General features: G+C 37.3%; 1 protein-coding gene across 1 annotated transcript in view; it reads left to right on the top strand.

Moving 5' to 3' along the window:
- Window positions 1-313: 313 nt before the first annotated feature.
- The window catches only part of LOC144658076 (uncharacterized), a 30078-nt gene continuing 18117 nt past the window's right edge, over window positions 314-12274 (top strand). The window contains exons 1-7 of the mRNA XM_078518398.1: window positions 314-438; window positions 3266-3316; window positions 5010-5132; window positions 6531-6662; window positions 6993-7118; window positions 10528-10641; window positions 11753-11881. Of these exons, the coding sequence (XP_078374524.1) occupies window positions 360-438; window positions 3266-3316; window positions 5010-5132; window positions 6531-6662; window positions 6993-7118; window positions 10528-10641; window positions 11753-11881 (754 nt within the window). The 5' untranslated portion in view covers window positions 314-359. The remainder of the gene's footprint in view (window positions 439-3265; window positions 3317-5009; window positions 5133-6530; window positions 6663-6992; window positions 7119-10527; window positions 10642-11752; window positions 11882-12274) is intronic.

The raw sequence follows: 12274 nt of genomic DNA, 5'->3' as shown, positions 1-12274 counted from the left end.
ATAGAGGTTCCAGAGAGGAAGTGTCTTACTGTCAAGTTTGTTCGCCGACTTTTTGTGGCGAATTGTCGCTCGCGCGTGTGACCCAAATGTGATTCTTCTTACAGGCTATCCGCTAAATTTGGTTAAACACACCTGAAGTGACAAATGTACGTTTTGCCATTTTAACAGCAAAACCTTGTTAATGTCGGTAGAAATTATGGCGATGTCGCTAAAATAAAGAACGAAACTGAAATTTGAGCTCAAAAAGAGAGCTGCATGGATACGTAGTACTGAACATTATGACGTATATAATTCAATTTTAATTAACGTTCGTTCGTCGAAGCAATGGCAGTAGTCACCTAGAGAGAACGCGTCCTAGGATGGGACTTGTCAAAAGACAGATTCTTATCTTCCTGCTGATCGTTTTCTTCATTGGTTGTCTTCATGCTGAGAAAAACAGTAAGTTTTGTAAACATGTCTTTTTAAAGAAAGGTTGATTCTAGAAATAAATGGAATCTTTTACATTTAAGGGACACGCGCCCTAAGGCTAAAATTTCTCCACCAAATAACCTCGCTCTGTTACACGGGACCACTCTTAACGTAAAATTTATTTAGTTGAAGCAATGGTATGTTTCAAAGCTGATTTCCACTCCGTAATGCGCAGACTCGGGGTTTGTTTATCGTATTTATTAACAAGACGTTGAAAACGTTACACTACGTTACGAGCATACACTTGTGAAAAAGTTTTTTGGTCCGCCATTACAGTTCGCCTCGTTCAAGGACACTTCCGATGAGCTGAAACGTCGGTTTGAAATAGCTCAAGGTTCTTCTACTTGTTATTATTTGTTCTGCAAGGGATATCTGGCGTTAATAATGAAGAAACAGGTAGTTTGTCACGTAATTTTTAGTTTTGCTTGTTTGTGAGGCTCACATAAACATTGCAGCCGGTTGCGCAGTCGGACTGTAATTCATCTTTAACGGGACGATTTTAACGCAACGTTTAAAAATTCGCACAACAATGTTGCAGAGCTAACGTTGTAGTTTAAAAACAAACTGGAACATGTTGTCTTAACAAATTGCCCGGTTTGCTATGTTACACGAAATTGATTTTTTTTGTTGCATCGCCTAACAAATTTTGCACACGCGCAAATTGCGTGATCTACGCTTTACGGATAGTTTTTAGCGAGTAGCGACATGTGCTAGTGAGATTTTCTGTTTGAGAATGTTATAGCGTTTACGGGTATTACTGAAAACGAAGATTGAAATTCAAAAATTCAAAGTTTTGAAAATCACCCACTAAAAAGTGCGCGCGCCAAGCTTGTAGCATACAAGTCATTTATGAAAACCCAAAGTTTTTTCATCTTTTTTCGCAAACTTTGGCAAATATTATATTTATTACTAATAAAAGCAACACTGCCAAAAGTTCGTGTTTTATTCTAAGTTTAATCACGTTGACTTTACAGGGTTTTTATACTTCATTTTATTGCGTTTCATCGCATATATTCACTAACGTTTTCATGAATCAAAGTCGCACGCTTTGTGGCGCAGTTAAATTTGTTATTTTTGTGGGCATGTTTTTACATTTTTTTACTATTTACTACTGATGAAGGCAGCACTCGAAACGTTTAGTTCATTGAACTTTCCAGCGTTAAACTTACATTTAATCAATGTGTTCATGTTTTTATCCTAACGCGCGAGTCCCTTAAAATTAGTATAGCATATTTATTCAATTAAACGCCGCGTGATTCGAGTTAATGGAACTTATACCATCTGTGTGTGACATTTCTACTTTGAGAATATTTTTACAAGTAAAAATTTTCCTGACTGTTCAGTCTTTTGAGAAACAACCCTAAATATTGATTTTTTTTTTGCATTATGCATGTTGATCAAATTCTCAAATTTGCCTGACTTGTCATGTTCAAATTAAATAAAATGGAGTTAATTAGGCAGTTGGTCTTTTCCTCGAGCATCCAAGTTTGCAAGTAACAGGATGTTTTTTTTTTTTTTGGGGAGGGAAAGTTTCTACGCTGGGGGGTGGCTTTTTGATAATAAAAAAAAAAAAATTTGGAAAATAAAGATTTTAATATTTTGGCTTTTACTGTTTATATACTAGTAACGGATGAAGACTGAAAAAACGACGATCCGAATGAACCGCCGAGTGAACAGCCTGACACGTGCATACTTTACGTGTCAGCCATGTCAGATGAAGCTTTATTAAATACACATTCCATGGCTGGCTCTGGGTCAACGCTATCCTCACTTGGTTTGTGCCATTCTTGAGGAAAACTAGTGCAGGTTTAATTTACTGGAATTTACTTGATTCCTACACGAGTAGCCCAGCAAATACAAAATGCCCAAAACATGGTTGCAATGTCCTCCAATCCTACTACAACAGATTATAAAAATTTAAAAATTCTCCACTACATGATTTTAAAAATAAGCAATACATATGAATAAACCACATAACACAAACAGTTTTTTCTGTCGGGAGCCAATCATGGAATTCAAGGCAGTTACTAGTTAGTAAGGTAGTTTCAAGTAATTTGATTTTTGGATTAAATATATAATTGAAAGCACCACTCATAATATCTTCCACATAAGCTTAATAGGATATGGTTAGGTCTTATAATAGCTAGGCTAACATAACAAAGACAAAAATAGTAAAAATAACATTGCACAACAAGACATAGTGCCTTGTATCATCATGTATTCACTTGTCTAGCGTGGTTGTAAGTCAAGAACTTGCCTAGCTTTACAAAATTAAGAAAATTTTGCTTCCGTAACAGTTCCTCCTCTTCTCATGTGACTTTTCAATTTAAAATTTATTGTGTGGGGATCTTCGCTTTTCTTTTGGCTCTGAAAACACCGGGCCTTTAGGAGGCAAGCGTGGCCGAGTGGTTTGGGTGCTGGTGTCCCCGGTTCGCCTGCCCCCACTGCTGGATTGTTTCTCGGTTGTCCCGGTTCATCCTCGCCCCGTGCCACTGGTCCCCCTCCAGTTGGGATTTTCCTGTTTGTCTTGTTTCCTCTGTTTCGTGGCTCCTGTCCAGCTTCTCGTTGAGTTGGCTGTGCATGACCACTATAACATATTTATTTATTATTTTATTTAAACACGATCCATAATTGTCTTCTTTCACAAAAACATCGTGTATGTTATTTTCTGTAAAGCAGTTTGTATCCTTTTTCCCCAGTCTCCTTTTTTCCACAGCCTGTTAAGTACTTTGCAATAGCAATTGAAGATACTTTAGGGAAGTTTCTTCATCTTGTATGTTTTGTTTACCCATTTCAGGTCACGAGACCCGGAAGCTGAGGTCTATGGGAATGACTGGGAATCATCACTGTAAGTCCTTATCGAAATCATTCAAATTTAATCACAAATTGGACAGTTTTCAGCAATTGAGGAAAAATAGTTGGGCTGAAAATATAGGACATACTGACAGCTTTTTTAATTAAAGTAAGAAATGCTTAAATAATTTCTAGCAATTAGCGTGTGCTTACACTAATAACAAATAGAGACTTTTTCTGTTCGAATAAGCTCGCCAAGAACAAGAATTTGAGAAGATTAAAACGGATTGAATTGACTAGACTTGATTAACGTCAGCCCAAATATTATTCAAGCTAATCTCGATTTGTATGAAAATGCTAGTTAAATAGTAAGAAATCATCTTTGTTTGTTTTGTCGAAGTGAGTTTACCCACAAAAGACAGTTGCTCTGTCAATTTAATCCTTTCACTCTTGAACGCGCGTATACACGCAGGCTTCCAAATATGGGTCACATTTTGTTTCAAAATTGTACTTTCATATCCGGATCCGGTCAAGCAGACACTCTATGGGGGGGGAAAAAAAAAAAAAAAAAAAAAAAAAAAAAAAAAAAAAAAAAAAAACCCCCCCAACCCCCTCTCCTTTTAAATGTAGTGTTATGCTTGAGTGACATCGCTTCGTTCGCTGCCAGTTTAAAGTTTAAAGCTCCTAAGTAACGTAACGTAAAAACACAGTAGGACTTTGTGTTAGAGTTAAAATTAACGCGAATGACTTAAGTCTGAATGACCGCTGATCGGCTTTGGTTTTTTAAGGATTTCTTAAAATGTATTTATGCCACAACAGTGTCGGTTGAACAACGATCTCGTCCCACTAAAATACTGAGAAACCGATTGTTGCACGATTGTTGTTATTTTCTAAAATAACTTTTCAGCAGCCAAGTACATCACATGATCAACTTTAAGTTGATAAAGGTTATTGAACCGCCGTAGCCAATTTTTAAAGCTAACGTTCTGCTCCGACGATCAATTGCCAAATCTATTTCGGTAATACAGTAAAAACTCGCTAGTAAGAACCTATTTTTTTCCAGGTTAGCCTAAACAGGTTCTTAGTTACATAAATGATAGTTAACACATTTTTAGGCTTTTAGGTTCTAAATAGGTTCTTATTTTCTGAGGAAAATGTACATTGCAGAATTTTAAGTCATATTCAGTCTATTATTTGCATAAAATTCGCATACCAAACAAGTGTTTATGTAAGAGTGAAGCACTTTTCATTCGGAACATAACATTGTGTACATGTACAGTAAAACCTTGTCCAAACTTATTTTCCCAAAAGTAAACATTTTTAATCAGTTTTAGAAAATAAAAACCTGTTTCCAAGTTTAAGGCTAAATGAGTTCTTATAAAAATGGGGTCTAATTTGCAAATTTTAGCCTCGCAGGTTCTTTTAAAAATGTTTGTTTCTTACTCGCGGGTATTTACTGTATGCAGTAAAAAGGACATGTTAGGTTTACCCCCATAAAACGATATTTTCGGTTATTTTACGGCCATATTGTTATATCTGGAGTTTCGATATAACGCTTCCTCGATAAAACATTATAATTTCACTGCTCCCTTGGTATATCGTTATATCGGGGTTCCACTGTATCAAGGAATCAAATAAAAGGATCGAAGAAAACATGTAAAATAACTGGTGAGATTTGAGTTCGGGAAGTGACTGTATATAAATGATGAATCACAGCTAACATGATCTGTTTTCTCTTGCCTTAACAGCTAAAAACAATGAAAACCCTGCCTGCTCGAAGAAAAAAGACTGCCTTTCATATGCTCATTGTTATAGGGGGAGGTGCATTTGTAGTTTTGAGTATCATGGAGACGGGAAGAAATGCACAGCATGTAAGAAATCATTTTATGCCTCATTTACATACACGTCATGTAACGTACGTGATGCATCAGCTACAAGCATTTTGTACATAGGGTACAATTAACAAATCGACCACATTTTTTCCATGGTCTACACTCTTATAGACCATAGAAATGACGTCAGAAAATGTTCAAAACTTAAGTGGAACGACGAGCCATTAGGCGAGTGGTTTCACTGCAAAGTTTTGGACAGTTCGCTAAGACCACTGCCGGTTCGCTAGCACCATTCTTCTCAGTTAGACAAAAATTCAAAAGCCTAGTAAGTTTTCTGTTGACAGATCACCTGAGTAGAAGCCCAATCCTGAATTCCGAAAATAAATGCGTACTTGATGCAAACAAAACAATATGAAATTCGCTTTCATTCATGGAGACCGAACTTACACATTTCTTGCCCGCGCGTGTGCGTGGCGTGATCAAACATCACTTTCATGGTCTATACTCTCATCGAAGAGTTACAGACCAATCAGCGCGCGATAATTCGTATGGTTATGGTATAAACGGGAAGGGAACTTTATCGCGCTAAACGCCATTTTGTGTATGACGTGTGGCAGTGTAAAAAAAGCTTCAAATATATTTTTTCTTTATTTATAAGAATGACTTTTTTAAGATTGTATTTATATTGGATTATTGAAAAAAGTAGGCGGGAGTATTTTTTGTTGTTGTTGTGTGTGCAAAAAAGAACGAGGCCAATATCCCGTCATCCTTACCAAACAAGCTTGGTCAATACAGGCTTCATTAACTGGGCAATTATAAGTTATGAATAATGAATTGAAATGGCTACCTTATTGTAACCTAAAGGATTAAAAGCCAGTTCAAGGCACAAACAGTCTGAAGAATAATATTTCTTACTTACCGTAAATGATCAAATAAACGCCCACTCTCAAAAAAAACGCCTCGTATCTAATTAACGCCTCTCCTAAAGGGGAAAGTTTGTTTTAGACGCCCCTCTCTAATTAACGCCCCGTGTATAATAGACGCCTCCTCTAAGAATCATCTCTAAAACCAAGGAAATGCTCCATAGAGTAAAATCACGCAATTAGGTCAGTTTTTTGCTTGACACGGACATCGGGGAGGCCAACAATGCCAACATGGTTGACCCTGATGCCGATAACAACGTCGATATCGAACTATGAAAAACATCTCTAGGTTTGCTAGCGCAGATTAGATAGTCTCCTACTCACCAACTCTTTATGTATCATAATCCACTAGAACTTCCATCCTATTTTTGTTGACGGACTATCAAATTTAAATAAACGCCTCTCTCTAATAAACGCCTCATATCTAATTAACCCCCCAACCCCAAAAATTTAATAGACGTTAATTAGATCATTTACGGTACTTACTCTAAACTTACCTTATGATCATCTACAGATCCACCGAAGTCATGTTCCTCTCATAAGGATTGTCCCGGCAAAGGCAAATACAAGCAACATGCAAAGTGTGGTGTCGATAACAAATGTCGCTGTGCCGATATGTACGCTGGGAACGGTGACTACTGCAGACGTAAGAAAATATAAAATAGACTGGGATACGACATAACTGGTACTTATTCCCCCGACTGCTCGGCTCGAGAAACAAAATTCAGAAAAATACATGGTCGCGGAAGACTAGCATTCTGAAAAGGTTTAATGGAATTCCTTATTTTATAAAATCATACGCATAAGTTGTTTAACCTGCCAGCGACGAACACTCCGTAACTTAAATTTTCAAATATGTAGTTGCTGCCGACCTGTTGAGGCGGCAAGCCTTTGCAATAAATTTATGGAACTCATTGAGATAACATAACATAAAACAATATAAGATAACATATAAACATATTCTTTGTTTTATTAGCGGCCATAAAATGTCGCCACCATACTTGCCCCAAAAACTCTAATTGCATTATCAATCCCTTGACGCCTGCCAAGCAGAAGTGCGTATGCAAAGAAGGCTTTTATAAACATAGAGGACAGTGTGTAGGTGAGTAAACCAGTGTTAATTAAATATGGCTTGTATGTGTTATTGTGAATGCTGATCTCAATGGTTCCAGACTACAGATACCATCTCTTAAGGGAGGTCCTTCTTAACTACAGATCTAGAGCTAAGTTGCTAAGGAATTGCTACTTTTTGGTGGCAAGCCATTTTGGAGCGTTTGGTAAAGCTTCATGGTGAATCTTTGGTGGGAAGGAAAATTGCATTATAAAATGTTCATATTACAGCGCGTAACTACTGGAAGCCCCAAACCGCGCGCTAGAATTTAAAATCCCTAAAACTTGGCGGAAGAAGGTAGAGTTCTGATTATCTTAAAGAATTAGTGAAAACATAGACTTCTTTATAATCCTTTCGTATGGAATTAGCGTGAACATGTTAAAATAGATCAATCTGAAAATAAAAGCGTTCATGCATTACGCCGCAACTTTAATAATGCAAATTTCATGAAAAACAATACGAAGCATTACGCATGTGGACATTTTTTATCTGTTGGCACTGATTTCAAAAACTATATGTTCTTTTGGCTTTAGGGTTTTTTCTGTTCTGGTCACGTAACGAGTCTTATATCGCCGCATAAACTATTGTTTTCAAATTCTCTTGGGAGGACTGCATATTTCCAAAACAATATGGGGGGCAAACAAAGTGCATTATGGGCAATTGAAAAATAGAGAATGGAACGAAGTTGTACAAAAAGCTCATTTCGATCGACGGTAGGAGAACGTATCCTAATCTTGTGGTGACCTGTGGTCCTGCGGTTGTCCTGTGAACGCGCAAGCGAAAGTCGTTCTATGTGTCTATCTATGTATCTTTGTATGTCGGTATGTGGCAGGTTGGCCTCGATCTCATGTGAGAAGACATTAGAAAGCAATTAATTGCGTCACAACAACGTCAACAATGACATTGAGCCGCAAAGACAGCGCGCGCAAAAACAATTCAATTAAGCCGATACCGCGCCGCTAGGCTCTAAACAATTTTTGCGTCCGACGTTGATCAGTGGTTGATCCCGCGGTTGTCCTGTGAACGCGCAAACGAAAATCGTTCCATGTGTCGTTCTATGTATCTTAGTACGTGGCAGGTTGACTAATTATTGACATCACAGTTTCGTCGCGAGAGATCCTGGGAACGAAGTTGATTCGATCTAACGATCTTCTTCGATTTGCGTTTTCGAGTTTACCTCGTGAGTTGTACTAAAAAATAAACGTTTCGCCAGTGCTCCCTTCAGCAGTAGTTGCGCGCGTGGTCGTTCAAATTTGTATAACGATACTAAACAGTCGCGTAACTCGGTATACGTTTGCTAACCTTATCTTGGGTACCTATCTTGGGTCGAACGCACTCCCCTAATCTCTGATTATAACTAGTCTATAGAAGGAGGTTTGGTTTTTAAAAAATGACGGTCAGAAACTTGTCTTAGCAAGAATATGGTAGTTAAGAAGGACCACCTTAAAGCTCCTGGCCGGTTTGGTGTTTTCCATGCTGATTCCAGGATCTGGCCAGGAGCGGTAATTAGTCAACTTGCTAATTTGCATAATACATGGCCGGCCGAGTCGATGTAAGACGGCTGTGTTTGTTGGCTAAAATGGTTTAAGATCCGATGCTATCTGCAGACGAGTGTAGGAATTCCTGAAACACGGAAAGTCTGTTAAATTATTTGTGTTTTATTAATGAATATTGCTATTAGTAATAGAGAACAGACTCTCTTCAGTGAAGGGAAAATGCAAAAAAGTAAACAAATCAAGAAGAAAACTAGCATAAGATACACCCTGAAGTTGAAACAGAGTTGCTATCCATTTCCATCCGAGCCATCCGTAGCCAGTTTTTAATAAAAAATGGACCATTATTTTTAGGTTATTTTACGACACAAATATGAATTTTGGCTGTTAAAAAATTCGGGTATGTTTAACTCCATGGCAAAGCCTCTTTAAGTTCTTTGAATTGTTGTTTTTACAAATGAGTAGTTTTCGGGGTTTTTTTTTCGACCACCTAGGCAGCCCCAAAGCGTTGTTTAATTCTGGCTGTCCTCATCGATCGATGAAAGTCTCAAGAAAAGTGTCCGAACAAGCTTTATAACTTCTTGACTGAATCCTTAATCCACTATCTTGTTCGTATACGTCGCCTTCTTTAATATCGAATTTTATAAAACAAACGACAACGAATTGCATCTAGTTCATGGCGAGGGTTATTTCTCAACTTTCTCGCTTCGCTACGCTACACTAACCTTCAGCAAAGCTTTGAACTGTGATATTTTGGTTTTTGCTTTAAAGGTTAGCAAGCTCCTCTACTGACAACGAAGAGAATTTCTCATTTTCGTTGCTACTGCTAAATATATATTAACAGTAATCGAAAAAGGCAAATCTGCCTGATTAAATTCCTCCATTGTCAACAAACAACGGGAAAAGTTTAGTTTACAGAGTCGACACTATGCCTTGCACTAATTGGCTAATCTGTTATGCATGTTGTTTTTTTCTTAGATTTGATTGGCGGAGACAAACTGTCCGATATTTCTTGATACTTGAAGCTATCCAATTTAATATCATAGGTGACAAATTACTCCTTAATTTTGGCGCGAAATTTCAATGTTAATTTATAATTTCACATGTGAAATTATAAAATTGTCATGGCAACGTAGTTAGCGGCAAGATGGCGTCCGGAATAAAAGACGTTTTAAAGCTTAAACTTTGTACATTTTCGCTTGAATTTCATCTTAGCCTGCTAGCCTTGGCCCTTTAATAAAACTTTAGATGATATTTTATATTTCAAAACGGCAAACCGACTTCAAGTTTAAAGCCAATTACATAAATGGCATCGAGCGGATTTTCGAGCGTTTTACACTGTTTTCAGTTCATTAAAGACGAACTATGGCCATAATGTGAGAAATATTGGCAGTTGATTTATCTTTGAAACCAACTATGTTGAAACTTTTTGTCAACAGCAAAAAGGAATCCTAAAAGGTTTTATTCAAAGACTAAAACACTTGCGAACTTTTAAAAAGCAAAATGTATGCTTTCAATGCAACTTTTCAAAGCTCGGAGTTCGCCATGCAATATACCAGTCAAAAACACCTACGGTTGCAAGCGTAATTTGTCACCTATGATATTAAAATGTAATCAAATGGTATACTCGTGAAATTAGAAAATAATTTCACGCGCGTTTTGTCAAAATTTGACAAAACGCGCGTGAAATTATTCCCTAATTTCACTCGTCACCATTTGATTACCCATATTAATCCCACATTGGAAAGTTCTCAGATATTATAAGAAAAAGGTGCCCTGACAATATTGGGTTAACTGACAGCTATTTAATTGATGCAGAATGTGAATAATTTTAAACGTTCTTGGAATTGGTATTTGTTTCATTGTTTTTGTTTTTGATTGATTTGTTTTTGTTTTTGATCACCTAGCCGGACCGCGGAGTTGTACAACTAACAATTGCAAATCTCCTAAGGGCGTTTGTAACAATGATAATGTTTGCCAGTGCAATGGACCGTACGCCGGAAGTGGTGATTACTGTAGAAGTAAGATGCCTTGAAATCCATGATAACGTCATATGCTCAAACTCCACCACCAAGCCTTGTTTACTTTAATTATTTACGTGGGTATTCTTTTCATCTTTGCTGCTTTGGGATTTCATTCACGAAAAAATTTACAAGTTTTTACTTCGAAGGCGAGGCTTTGTGGTGAAACCAGCCAGTGTGACGTAAACATGCATAATGGCTATTTTCCAGCCAAATGTTTTCCCAAATCTCATTTCCCAACCTATTATTTTCCCAATTTTCCCAAATCCCAGCCATATTTCCATTGCTTTTTTTTGTTTGTGATTCCCAGTCCTAGTGACTAATGCCCGATCTAAATCCCATTTGCTTAGTGAGAGTGTACCAAATCGTAGTTCCCATGTTACCCCTTCGGGCCCCACTTTTATTACTTTTTTCAGCCAGAAAACATTTTTTTAACTTATTTTACACACTGACCGTAATTTGTCCCCTGTTAGTTAAGCTGAATCATACATTCTGAGTGGAGTAAAAAAATTTCAGGTTTTATGAGCTCTTGACTTTTCCATTAAAAAGCAAAGGTTGCTACTTCGTTCTCATGATCAAAATCCGGGAATGTGATTAGTATTCGCTTTTAGAAAAGTTCCCATGCGTCACTGAGCCCTAATGGAACTTACTTTTCTTTATTATTGGAAATCCGTTTAATTTTCTTTCTGCGATGGTTAAGCGGAAAGTGAAAAACGTTGAAAGTTTATTTTCTTTTTTTGAGCAGTCTAGCATTCTAAAACGCTTGAAACGTTTTTGCGTCATTCTTTGTTCTTATCATGTAACTGGTTGGAACCCAGTAGCATCAGTAGGATGTATAATGTGATAGCCCTAGTGAGAGTAGTTCTGACAAGTACTGTTTTTTACGTTGGTGACAACAGTTTAGAGCTACTCTCACCCGGACGATCCCAATATTGTTCGATAAGCTAGATGTTTAACTTATACATATAGGTAAGCGCAATTCACACACTAAAAACAGCGCTAAGTACTGCAAGCCTGTTGTTTTATTTTTTAACGCTGTTTTTTCCTGACCTACTGTATAGAGACTCAACAGGGTTATAAAGGGGTGATTATTTCATTTTATTTTTTTCAGGTGCAAAGCGTTGTCCAAAAAACAACTGTGGTGAGAACACCGATTGCTTTATTGATCCTTTGTTTCCTGAAAAGACTGAATGTAGATGTGAGCTTGGGAAAAGAAAAAACAACGCTGGAAAGTGTGTTGGTAAGTTTTCTACACACCATTGGTTGGAAACTTTCCCCCAACCCTTGCGTTGGTTAAGGGCCCATTACAGTATCTCGTTGCCAAGCTACGTGGTTGCCACGCAAGTGCAATTTGATTTCCGGTTTATTCGCATTTCGTGCTTCAGCTTAGCGGCTAAATTTTACGTAAGTTTAGTTCTTTTTCGGTTATCTAGAATCATTTTCCAATCAATTCGCCATGTTGTTTTCATTCTTAGCTTTGTTGAACATTTGAACCTAACCAAACAGTCGGTTAGGGTCATTATTTGCAAAAGTTACCTACTTTGCTTCCTATGTTTACTATTTAATGTTTATTTATAGAAAACCTGGACCATGTCATCTTGAACTTGAACTGGATTTATCGTAACTGAGTTTG

The sequence above is a fragment of the Oculina patagonica genome, chromosome 6, assembly GCF_052425735.1.
Source record: "Oculina patagonica isolate OP01 chromosome 6, crgOcupat, whole genome shotgun sequence".
Lineage (NCBI taxonomy): Eukaryota > Metazoa > Cnidaria > Anthozoa > Scleractinia > Oculinidae > Oculina > Oculina patagonica.
The sequence above is the reverse complement of the archived record's forward strand: the minus strand, read 5'-3'. Positions and strand labels throughout refer to the sequence as shown.